This window comes from Chenopodium album, chromosome 7 (assembly GCF_948465745.1).
Source record: "Chenopodium album chromosome 7, dcCheAlbu1.1, whole genome shotgun sequence".
In the NCBI taxonomy this organism is placed as follows: domain Eukaryota; kingdom Viridiplantae; phylum Streptophyta; class Magnoliopsida; order Caryophyllales; family Amaranthaceae; genus Chenopodium; species Chenopodium album.
This window is the reverse complement of record NC_137840.1, coordinates 78,142,300-78,155,436: the sequence shown is the minus strand read 5'-3', so window position 1 is coordinate 78,155,436 and position 13,137 is coordinate 78,142,300. Positions and strand designations below refer to the sequence as shown.

The 13,137-nt window shown below is 37.0% G+C and overlaps 1 protein-coding gene across 1 annotated transcript; it reads left to right on the top strand.

The window, feature by feature from the left end:
- The first annotated feature begins 7,678 nt into the window (after nt 1-7,678).
- Nucleotides 7,679-11,365, top strand: LOC145639787 (uncharacterized). Its single transcript, XM_081691112.1, has 4 exons — nt 7,679-8,009; nt 8,498-8,665; nt 9,321-9,659; nt 10,906-11,365. The coding sequence occupies exons 1-4, from the start codon at nt 7,776-7,778 to the stop codon at nt 11,113-11,115; spliced, it is 951 nt and encodes a 316-aa protein (XP_081547238.1). The 5' UTR covers nt 7,679-7,775; the 3' UTR covers nt 11,116-11,365.
- Nucleotides 11,366-13,137: the final 1,772 nt, after the last annotated feature.

Sequence of the window (13,137 nt, the reverse complement as noted above, 5' to 3'; positions counted from 1 at the left end):
TGTTTTAAGGAAAATTGGATTGTTCCACCCATATAATTGGACTCCCGGAGGGTATTAGGGACCATGGTAAACATCTCAACAATTTTTATTTCCGGGCAAAAAAAAGTCAAAAAATTCCAAAATTGAAGGCTATTATCCACGTTTTTTGAGTAATTTTTGAGGTTAAGGGGCCTGGTGACGAAAAGTGTTGAGACTTTAGGGAATACATCTTAGGGTCATATAATGTCGTTTGGAACCATATATGACCATTAAATGATGTCATAAATGTCCATGATAGGCTTGAGTTCACAAAATCGGTGAGAGTTGCGAATTGGTGAATTGATCGTTTTAAGGCAAATAGGATGGTTCCACCCACTCAATTGGACTCCCGAAAGATATTAGGGACCATAGTAAACATCTCCGCAATTTTTATTTCCTGGCGAAAAAAAGTCAAAAAATTCCAAAATTGAAGGCCTTTAGAGGAATTTTTGAGGTTATGGGGCCCGGTGGCGAAAAGTGTTGAGACTGTAGGGAATACCTCTTAGGGTCATATAATGTCGTTTGGAACCATATATGTCCATTAAATGATGTCATAAATGTCCATGGTAGGCTTGAGTTAACAAAATCGGTGCAAGTTGCGAATAAGTAAATTGATCATTTTAAGGCAAATTGGATTGTTCCACCCACCTAATTGGACACCCGGAGGGTATTAGGTACCATGGTAAACATCTCAGAAATTTTTGATTCCGGGCGAGAAAAGTTAAAAAATTCCAAAATTGAAGGCTATTATCCACGCTTTTTGAGGAATTTTTAAGGTTACGAGGCCCGGTGGCGAAAAGTGTTAAGACCCCAGGGGATACATCTTAGGGTCATATAATTCCGTTTGGAACCATATATGACCATTATAAGATGTCTTAAATGTCTGTGGTAGGCTTGAGTTCACAAAATCGGTGAGAGTTGCGAATTGGTAAATTGATCGTTTTAAGGCAAATTGTAAGGTTCCCCCCACTCAATTGGACTCCTGGAGGATATTAGGAACCATAGTAAAAATCTCGGCAATTTTTATTTCCCAGCAAAAAAAAGTCATAAAATTCAAAAATTGAAGGCTGTTTATCCACGCTTTTAGTTGAATTTTTAAGGTTACGGGGCCAGGTGGCGAAAAATGCTGAGACTCTGGGGAATACATCGTAGGGTCATATAATGTCGTTTGGAACCATATATGACCATTAAATGATGTCATAAATGTCCATGGTAGGCTTGAGTTCACAAAATCGGTGCAAGTTGCGAATTGGTAAATTGACTGTTTTAAGGCAAATTGGATTGTTCCACCTACCTAATTGGACCCCGGAGGGTATTAGGGACCGTGGTAAATATCTCAGCAATTTTTTATTCCAGGCGAAAAAAGTCAAAAAATTCCAAAATTGAAAGCTATTATCCACGCTTTTTGAGGAATTTTTAAGGTTATTGTGGCCGGTGGCGAAATGTGTTAAGACCCTAGGGGATACATCTTAGGGTCATATAACGCCATTTGGAACCATATATGACCATTAAATGATATCATAAACGTCTGTGGTAGGCTTGAGTTCACAAAATCGGTGCAAGTTGCGGATTGGTAAATTGATCGTTTTAAGGCAAATTGGATGGTTCCACCCACCTAATTGGACTCCCGGAGGGTATTAGGGACCTGATAAACATCTCGGCAATTTTTATTTCCGGGCGAAAAAAGTCAAAAAATTCCGAAATTGAAGGCTATTATCCACGCTTTTAGAGTAATTTTTTAGATTACGGAGCCCGGTGGCGAAAAGTGTTGAGACTCTAGGGAATACATCTTAGGGTCATATAATGTCGTTTGGAACCATATATGACCATTAAATGATGTCATAAATGTCCATGGTAGGCTTGAGTTAACAAAATCAGTGCAAGTTGCGAATTGGTAAATTGACTATTTTAAGGCAAAGTGGATTGTTCGACCCATCTAATTGGACTCCCGGAGGGTATTAGGGATCATGGTAAAAATCTCAGCAGTTTTTATTTCCGGGCGAAAAAAAGAGTCAAAAAATTCAAAAATTGAAGGCTTATATATCCACGTTTTTTGAGGAATTTTTGAGGTTACGGGGCCTGTTGGCGAAAAGTGTTGTGACTCTAGGGAATATATCTTAGGGTCATATAATGTCTTTTCGAACCATATATGAACATTAAATGATGTCATAAATGTCCATGGTAGGCTTGAGTTCACAAAATCATTGCAAGTTGCGAATTGGTAAATTGACTGTTTTAAGGCAAATTGGATTGTTCCACCCACCTAATTGGACTCCCGGAGGGTATTAGGGACAATGGTAAACATCTCAGCAATTTTTATTTCCGGGCTAAAAAAAGTAAAAAAAAATCCAAAATTGAAGGCTATTATCCACGCTTTTTGAGGAATTTTTGAGGTTAAGGGGCCCGGTGGAGAAAAGTATTAAGACCCTAGGGGATACATCTTAGGGTCATATAATGCCGTTTTGAATCATATATGACCATTATATGATGTCACAAATGTCTGTGGTAGGCTAAATCGGTGAGAGTTGCGAATTGGTAAATTGATCGTTCTAAGGCAAATTGGATGGTTCCACCCACTCAATTGGACTCCCGAGGGATATTAGGAACCATAGTAAACATCTCGGCAATTTTTATTTTCGGACGAAAAAAAGTCTAAAAATTTCTAAATTGCAGGCCTGCTTTTTTGAAATTTCAAACATATCGGGGTCATATAATGTCATTTGGAATCATATGTGAGCATTATTTGTTGTCATAAATGTTCGTTGTAGGCTTGAGTTAATGAAATCGGTGCAAGTTGCAAACCAGTAAATTGGTCGTTTAAAGGAAAATTGCATGGTTCCACCCACCCAATCGAATGCCAGAGGGTATTAGGGACCATGGTAAACATTTTGAAAATTTTTATTTCCGGGCAAAAAAAGTCTAAAAATTTCTAAATTGCAGGCATCGCTTTTTGAGAAATTTCATAAGTTTCGAGGCTAGGTGTCGAAAAGAAATGAGATTTTATTAGATACATCTCGGGGTCATATAATTACGTTTGAAACCATAAATTACCATTATATGTTGTCAAAAATGTTCGTGATAGGCTTGAATTAATGAAATAAGTGCAAACTGTAAACCGGTAAATTAGCCGTTTAAATGAAAATTGGATGGTTCCACCCACCAAATTAGACTACCAGAGGGTATTACGAACCATGGTAAAAATCTCGACAATTTTTATTTTCGGGCGAAAAAAAATCAAAAAATTCCAAAATTAAAGGCTTATCCACGCTTTTTGAGAAATTTTTAAGGTCTCGGGGCCCGGTGTCGAAAAGATTTGAGATTTTAAGGGATACATCTTGGGGTCATATAATATTGTTTTAAACCATAAATGATCATTATATGTTGTCATAAATGTTCGTAGTAGGCTTGAGTTAATGAAATCGGTGCAAGTTGTAAACCGATAAATTCACCATTTAAAGGCAAATTGGATGGTTCCACCCACATAATTGTACTCCCGAATGATATTAGGGATCATGGTAAACATTTCGGAAATTTTTATTTATAGGCGAAAAAAGTCAAAAAATTCCAAAATTTAAAGTTAATATCCACACCTTTTGAGAAATTTTGGAGGTTTCGAGGTCTGGCGTCGAAAATCCTTGAGTTTTTATGGTCACATCTCGAGAACATATAATTCAATTTGGAACCATATATGATCATTATATGTTATCATAAATGTTCGTGGTAGGTTAGAGTTAATGAAATCGATGCAATTTGTAAACCGGTAAGTTGGTCGTTTAAAAGCAAATTAAATGGTTCCACCCATCCAATTGGACACTGGAGGATGTTAGGGACCATGGTAAATATTTCGGCAATTTTTATTTACAGGAAAAAAAAAGTCAAAAAAATTCCAAAATTGAAGGCTAATATCCACGTTTTTTTGAGAAAGTTTAGAGGTTTCTTGACCCGGTGTCGAAAAGACTTGAGAATTTAGAGAATAAATCTCGGGGTCATATAATGTCGTTTGGAACCTTTTATGATCATTATTTTTTGTCATAAATGTTCGTGGTAGGCTTGAGCTAATGAAATCAGTGAAAGTTCTAAACCGGTAAATTGGTCGTTTAGAGGCAAATTGGTGGTTCCACCCACCTAATTGGACTACCGGAGGGTATTAGGGACAATGGTAAACATTTCGGAAATTTTTATTTTCGGGCGAAAAAAAGTTAAAAAAATTCCGAAATTGAAAGCTAATATCCACGCGTTTTGAGAAATTTTTTTAGGTTTCGGAGACCGATGTCGAAAAGTTTTGAGATTTTAGGGGATACATCTCGGGGTCATATAATATTGTTTTGAACCATAAATGATCATTATATGTTGTCATAAATGTTCGTGGTAGGCTTGATTTAATGTAATCGGTGCAAGTTGAAAACCGGGAAATTTGCCATTTGAAGGCAAATTGGATAGTTCCACCCAACTAATTGGACTCCCAGATTGTATTAGGGACCATGGTTTACATTTCGGCAGTTTTATTTACGGGCCAGAAAAATCAAAAAATTCTAAAATAAAGGCTAATATCCACGTTTTTTGAAAAATTTTGAAGGTTTTCAGGCCAAGTGTCGAAAAGGCTTTATATTTTAGGGAATACATCTCGAGGTCATATGATGTCGTTTTGAACCATATAATGATATGTCGTTATAAATGTTCGTGGTAGGCTTGAGTTAATGAAATCGGTGCAAGTTGTAAACCGTTAAATTGGTCGTTTAAAGGCCAATTAGGTGGTTCCACCTAGCCAATTGGACTCTCAGATGGTATTAGGGATCATGCTAAACATTTTGGCAATTTTTATTCCAAAGTGAAAAAAGTCAAAAAATTCCAAAATTGAAGACTTTATATCCAAGAATTTTGCAAAATTTTGAAGGTTTCGGGACTCAGTGTCGAACAGTCTTGAAATTCCAGGGAATACATCTTGGTATCATATAATGCCGTTTGGAACCATATATGATTATTATATGTTGTCATAAATATTCGTGGTAGGCTTAGGTTAATGAAATCGGTGCAAGTTGTAAATCGGTAAATTTGTCGTTTAAAGGAAAATTGGATGGTTCCAACTACCCAATTGGACTTCAAGAAGGTATTATGGAACATGGTAAACATTTAGGAAATTTTTATTTTTTTCGAACGAAAAAGTAAAAAAAAAAATCAAAATTGAAGGCTAATATCCACGCTTTTTGAAAAATTTTGAAGGTTTTCGGGCTAGGTGTCGAAAATGCTTGAGATTTTAGGAGATACATATCGAGGTCACATAATGCCGTTTGGAACCATATATGATCATTATATGTTGTCATAAATGTTCGTGGTAGGCTTGAGTTAATGAAATCGGTGCAAATTGTAAATTGGTAAATTGGCCGTTTAAAGGCAAATTGGATGGTTCCACCCACCCAATTGGACTCCCGGATGGTATTAGGGACCATGGTAAACATTTCGGCAATTTTTTTTTTCGGGCGAAAAAAAAGTCCAAATTTTCCAAAATTAAAGGCTAATATCCACGCTTTTTGAGAAATTAAGGAGGTTTCGGGGTCGGTGTCGAAAAGGCTTTAGATTTTAGGGGATACATCTCTGAGTCATATAATGCCGTTTGGAACCATATATGATCATTATTTGTTGTCATAAATGTTCGTGGTTGGCTTTAATTAATGAAATCGGTGCAAGTTGTAAATCGGTAATTGGTTGTTTAAAGGCAAATTGGATGGTTCCACCCACCCAATTGGACTCTCTGAGGGTATTTGGGACCATGATAAACATTTTGGCAATTTTTATATTCGGGTAAAAAAATCTCAAAATATTCCAAAATTGAAGGTATATCCGCGCTTTTGAGAAATTTTGAATGTTGCGAGGCCCGGTGTCGAAAAACATTGAGATTTTAGGGGATACATCTCGAGGTCATGGCGAGTTGGACGGGGAAGGCAGAGGAAGCGGCTCCCCTAGAATACCCAAGACCCCAACTTTTTGCCGTTTGGATACATATATGATCATTACATGTTTTCATAAATGTTCGTGGTAAGCTTGAGTTAATGAAATCGGTGCAAGTTTTAAATCGGTAAATTAGTCGTTTAAAAGCAAATTATATGGTTTTACCCAGCCAATTGGACTATCAGAGGGTATTAGGGACCATGGTAAACATTTCAACAATTTTTTTTTTTGGGTGAAAAAAAGGTCAAAAAATTCCAAAATTGAAGGCTAATATCCATGTTTTTTGAGAAATTTTGGAGGTTTCGGGTAGAGCTGTCAATTCGGGTAAATAGGTTGGGTTGGTAAGAGTGGGTCAGGTCAACTCGGGTCAGGTCAATTCGGATCAATTACATAACCTATGCGGTTCGGGTTTGGGTTGGGTCATGCTTGAGTCGGGTCACATAGGGTCATACTTGTTATCAGGTTTGGGTCGGGTTTAGGTCGTGTTAATAACAGGTCGAGTTACATTCGGGTCTGGTGAACAATAGGTCGGGTTTAATTCGGGTTTTCATGGGTTAAAACGGGTTAGGGTAGTTCTCGGGTTCGGTTCAAGTCAATAATTTGCAAGTTAAAATCAAGTCGGGTCATTCTCGGGTTTAAGTCGGGTTCGGTTCAAGTCACTAATTTGCGGGTTATAATCAGGTCGGGTCAATTTCAAGTTGGGTCATTCTCGTGTTCAAGTCGGGTTCGGTTTAAGTCAATAATTTGCGGGTTATAATCAGGTTGGGTCATTTCCAAGTCAGGTCATTCTCGGATTCAAGTCAGGTTAGGTTCAAGTCAATAATTTGCCGGTTACATTCAGGTCGGGTCATTTCCAAGTCAGGTCATATTCGGGTTCAACTAACTATAAATAGATAATTATCATTTTATCAAGCTAATTCCTTTGACTATAATATATATGGCAATATACTAGAGAACTATAGTTTATAATTTAGGAAGATAATTATCTCCTTTGACCATACAACAAATATATACTATATTTAACTCTTGAATTTGAGGATGATGCTCCTTTCTTTTACTAGCCTGGACTAACTTGGTATCCCTAGACAAAATGCTTTGATCAACAATAATAATGTGGTCTAAATTGCATTTAAGGTGATTTGAAATCGGGTCAATAACAATTTGGGTTGAATTTAGGTCGGGTCAATAACAAGTCGTTGTTGATTTCAAGTCGGGTTAGTAACAGATCGGGTTGAATTTTTGGGTCGGGTTAGAAATAGGTCTTGTAAAATTCAAGTCGGGTCAATAACAATTTGGGTTGAATTTGGGTCAGGTCAATAACAAGTCGGGTTGATTTCGGGTCGAGTTTGTAACAGGTTGGGTTAAATTCGGGTTGGGTTAGAACAGGTCGGGTTGAATTCAGGTCAGGTTAGTAAAATGTTGGGTTAAATTCGGGTTTTGACGGGTTAAAACGGGTTTGGGTCTATTTTGGTTCAAGTCGGGTTCGGTTCAGGTCAATAATTTACGGGTTACGTTTGGATCGGGTCATCTCTAGGTTAGTTCATGTTCGGGTTCGGGTCTCACATACTCGGGCCAACTCGGGTCTAGGGTTGGTTTTAGGTCGGATTTGGGTCACCATTTTTTTAAGTTCAAATGGGTAGGTTAATAATCGGATTTGAGCGGTATTTCGGGTCGGGTCAACTTTTGACAGTTGTTATTTAGGAGGGTGTGTATTTGCAAAATCAGTAGAAGAACGGGAACCTCCTTCCAGAGGCTTCATCAAATTCTCTCTCTTCCCACATTCATTCTACTGTAAATCTCCATTAATTTCAATGGCAGTCTCTCTCTCAGTATCAATCACAAGCACAAGCACAAGCACAAGTAGCCTTTCTTTAATTTCAAGTGCTAACCAAAAGTACCCTTTTTCTAAATCCCACAAATCCTTAATCTTTCCTATCCAATCTTCTCCCATATTTAACCATCTTTCTATTTCAAATTCTCTCTCTTCTCCTGCTCCTCTTCTTCTTCACAACCGCCATGATTTCAGGTGCTGCTTCGCTAACATTGTAAGCTATTTCTCTTCCTCTCTCTCTTATTAATAGTTTGTTGATAAAGTTGCAAACTTTCTGGGTTGTTTTATCTTTAAATTGTTACTGTTATGATGGGATTTATTTCTTCTTTGTTACTGATGTATAATATCATAAGCTGCTGGAAAATTTTGTTGATTGATTGATTGAATTTAGTCTATGATAATAGAAAATTATTATGATGGAATTCAATTTTTGAAAGAATTATGGCAAAAATTGAAAAATATTAGTAGTATGTCAAATATGTTATGATGAAGTATCATAAGCTGCTAAAATATTTTGTTTCATATTATATTTAATTGAAGTTTAGTCTATGATGCCAAAATTTAGCTGCAATTATGGTTGATACATTTATAATGGTTGATAAATAAGTTGTGCTACTATATGTATTGGAAATTCAAACTCTCCATTTAATTAAAAGCAAATGGATGTATTTCAATGGTTAACAATTGTTATTGATATTGTAGATGGATGAAGGAATGATAGAGGAGGAAGATGGGGAAATGGGGGAGACAGGTGCTAAGAGGATGTGGGAAAGTGTTGAAACTCTCACTAAATATTATAAGGAGGCTGTTTTAGCTGGGGATTATCAGACCATTACAGAAATAGAAACTGTATTATTAAGACTAGAAACCAATCAATCAATCAATCAATCAATCAAAGCCTTAATCCCAAAAGTGGGGTCGGCTAACATGAACCAAATTTGATTATTCCGTGTAGTCATCAACATAAATCTTTCTCCTCCATCCCTTACGATCCAAAACTTCATCCTCACGTAAATCCATGCACTTCATATCCTTCCTCACTCCTTCCAACCAAGTCATCTTTGGTCTCCCTCTTCCTCGTTTAATCCCTCCATGGTCCCACTCTTCCACTCTTCGCACCGGTGCACCCTCGGGTCTCCGTCTTACATGTCCAAACCAACGCAGACGATTTTCCCTTAATTTATCTACAATGCCCGCCACACCTACTTTCTTGCGAATAACCTCATTTCTGATTCTATCTCTTAAAGTGTTTCCACACATCCACCTTAACATGCGCATTTCCGTAACCTCCATCTTTTTAATATGCTCTTTCTTAGAAGCCCAACATTCTGTACCATAGAGCAACACTGGTCTTATGGCAGTCCTGTAGAATTTTCCCTTCAACTTTAAGGGAATGCTGCGGTCGCATAGCACTCCCGTGGCCGCTCTCCATTTAAGCCACCCTGACTTAATCCTGTGGGTCACGTCTTGATCAATGTCACCATTCTTCTGGATGATCGACCCTAGGTACTTAAGACTAGAAACCGAAAAGATCAAATTGGATGAGAGATTATCAACATTGACAGAAGAGATAATTTCTGGGAAGGAGAAGTTTATCCGATTGCAAGCCGATTTTGATAATTTTAGAAGGAGATCAGAGAAGGAGAGACTTTCAGTTCGAAGCAATGCACAAGGGGAAGTTATTGAGAGTCTTCTGCCAATGGTGGACAATTTTGAGAGGGCGAAGCAACAGATCAAACCAGAAACAGATAAGGAAAAACAGATTGATACGAGTTATCAAGGTATTTACAAGCAGTTTGTAGAGATCATGAGGAGTTTGCGTGTTGCTGTCGTTGCAACAGTAGGGAAGCCTTTCGATCCATCGGTAAGCCTTTTTATTTTTATTTTTTTTTACAACGTAAGCCTTTTTATCATTGGTCACTAACTATAATATTTTCTAAGCCTGTGCTCATTCACTATTTTTCTTTAGCATTTGATTTAAATTCACTTTACCTGCAAAATGCAAAAACCTAATACTGTTCCAGTTTTTCACTAGTTTAAGATGGTGTTAATTGTGTTTTTGCTGAAAGCTCATTAGCCCTTTCCCAAACATGCTTGTTATTGGTTGTGAACTTGTGATTGTGAAATTGGCAGGGTCAGTTTACACTTTATGTACTGCTGTAACTTTGCAACCAAATTTAGAACTTTTGTTCTTTCATTTTCTTTTTCCTTTTTCCACTAAGCTTTAGTTGGGATTAGAGTAGTGGAGTTGGGCAGATTGGGCCTCTATTGAGACATTATTCATAGAGCCATTCAGTACAAAAGAATTTAAGAGTTACAATTAAGAATGACCCTGGTTTTACTTTACAAATTTATAATATCTTGATTTTAGCATGTTTTTCTCTCCATTTCTATACTTAATACACTCATTTTCTACGTGCTATTTGCCTTTTTTTTTTTTAAAAAAAAAAATTTGAAGTGCACTTACAATTGCATTGACCGAGCTTACTCAGTCAAGGCTAGCAGCATTTGCTTGCCTGCTCACATTGTCATGTTTGATGGAAGAGATAATGCTCCTTGCATTAAGATTTACTATGAGAATAATATATATTGCCAAATCGTCATGCCACTTCTAGATGGAAGCTTAGTAAGGATTTATACAATGGCAGTTGAGGCAGAAACAAGGGTTGTGTTGAAATTAGATCCTCTATGCTGGGAAAGCAATTTCCAATGGCTCCTTCACTTGTTGCCTTGTCAGAAGGTCCTTCGGCTTTGGCGACATCAGTCAGTGTGGTTTGGAGACCTATTACAACTTCTTGAACTATAAAAGCTACTTCGTATTTCTTAAAAAAAAAAAAAAAAAGAAAAAAAAATGACCAACTCTGTAGTCTGTACTCATATAGGCCAGTGTCTACCCTGTTATGTAACATTATTGAAGATTTGTTCAAGTTTCTGCTGAAGTCAATATTTTACTGCTGCCTTGATCGATAATGATCGAATGTCTAAACCATTAGTATATATTATTAACAGTAATTCTGTGGAAGTTTGTATATATTTATTTGTGGCTCTGATACGCATTACTATTAGTGTTAAATTTAAGCAACTTAAACTTGTTTTGTTTCTTGTTGTAGTTGCACGAGGCCATTGCCAGAGAGGAGTCTGAAGAATTCAAGGAAGGCATTATAATTCAAGAATTCAGACGTGGTTTTCTCCTTGGTGATCAACTTTTAAGACCAGCGATGGTAAAAGTTTCTTCAGGTCCTGGTAAGAAGATAGATAAAACAACCAATCAAATATCCTTGGAGCAATCCGCCACAGCTGCTGGCATGGATGAACATTGATACACAATGCGATATTGAATGTGAAGAACTTTCGGCTTAATATCTATACTATAATGATTCGTTAGTTGTGATAGTTCATGACCTATTTTAGGCTTCTTAGCATTCATCCACCCTTTTGTGAACATACACACACAGGGAAAGCATCCATAATTATGTCATGCTGCATTTTGCTGAAGTAGATGTTTACAAAAAAAAAATGATTTGTTCTTTGTTGAAATTTGGAAATCTAGAGTAATTTTGGTCATTGCTATTAATTGAATACACAATATACTTGTACTTTATAATTACATTCATATTCTGTAAGATTTTAAAGATATTATAAAAAAACACTTTATAAAAAAAGTAGCATACATAACTCCATAAGTTGGCAAATAGAAAAAGAGAGGAACCAAACAAAATATGAATAAATAGATTTTTTTTTTTTTTTTTGATAGAAAATAAAAAGATGTTATTGTTGTAGTAAACCTACAAGAAACTTAAGCCCTTTGCACCAAACTATAAATATTCAAGCTAATTATAATTCAAGCTTGTTATGTTGATTTTTTCTGCTTAATGATGAAGGTTGGAGGGGGCTACCCAAAAAAATACTTGATCTCTTTTCCAATTGGGATTTCTTTCCCTTAAATCATTATCAAGAGGGTATGCTGGAGTGTACGAACATGAAATAGGTTCAATTGTGTTATTGTTCAAATTGAAAACCCCGCGATCATTATGCCAAACGTCTCCATCCCAATAACACTTAGTTGTATCAATGAAGTAGATGGAATTGGGGTGTAAACCTGGATATTTATTAGCACATAGAGAAAATGTCTGATCGTGACCAATAAACACACATTGGTCTTCTAATGTTGTCAAACGTATCAACTCCTTCTCAGCAAGTCGTACCTTGAAAATGTCAAAGTGCATAGTTTTTATTGGAGGTTCATGCCCCTTGGGGGTATCATCGTGTACCATAATATGCCTAACAATGAGCACAACATCATCAGACTCGCTATCTTCAAATGTTAAGATAAATTTTCTATGACAAATCTCTCTCAAATCTCTGAGTTCCTGACTCTTCTCTTGTTCAAAATGATCCTGAAGTTGAGTCACAAGATCATCACATGAAATTTCATGTACCAATTGCCTCTTACCATCAACAAAGTCAAACACCTCAAGCCCACTCTCATTTAAAAAATAAAACAAATTAGTAGCATTCAAGGAAGCTAGCGATAGTACATAGGGGAGATAATCATCCCGTACTTCAACCCACCTCGCAGTCTTAGGATCATCCCAGATGCGTAAGCAAGCAAGAATTGAATGGGGGCCGTGGTGCCCAAGAGCGGTGAGAACACAATTCACATTGCGTGGGTCCGAATGCGAGAGGGCAAGGTGACGAATATTTGGAATTTCAACGGGACCCCTAATCAAGGAAGGCAGGCGGATGGCATTCATATCCTTAGCACTGAAATAAGGATTGGCTAAATAGATGGGGTAGCTTTCATCTTCAGGGTCCTCAAAGGCTAACCATTCCCCTACCGATGTAATGCACCTAGCTGTGTCGGGTATACCAAGACATTCCCTTCGCTTTAACCTCACAACCTTATTCTCTACCAGGCTATAGAATGAGTCCACAATACACCCGGTCTTCTCATCTAGTTCCGGTGTCAGGTTTAACCACGGGGTTCTCGGGTTTGGCAGACACGTCTTACCATCCACCACCTCTAGTAATGTAGACGATGACAAGATGCTCAGATTGGCTGCTTGTTGTTGATGTTTCGATAAAAGATGTTTGGTTCTAACTACTCGTGAAGTTGGTGTAATCAGTTGATTACAACCGAGTGATACTGTCAACCTCCTTAGCATTCTGAAGTCATCAAAACAGGAAATTAAATTACAAATATCACTTCATTCAATCCGGATTATAAAACAGGTAATAACCAAGGAAAACCATAATCCAATACCTCAATGCCATATCAATTATTACTGATTAAAAAGCCTGCATAAACCATGAAAGCCAAATCAATAATATCTCAAGATTAC

Coding starts and splice junctions, on each gene's coding strand:
- LOC145639787 (XM_081691112.1), top strand. CDS start 7,776: ATGGCAGTCTCTCTCTCAGTATCAATCACAAGCACAAGCACAAGCACA. Junction 8,666..9,320: donor TATTATTAAGACTAGAAACC/AATCAATCAATC, acceptor AGACTAGAAACC/GAAAAGATCAAATTGGATGA. Junction 9,660..10,905: donor GGAAGCCTTTCGATCCATCG/GTAAGCCTTTTT, acceptor TTCTTGTTGTAG/TTGCACGAGGCCATTGCCAG.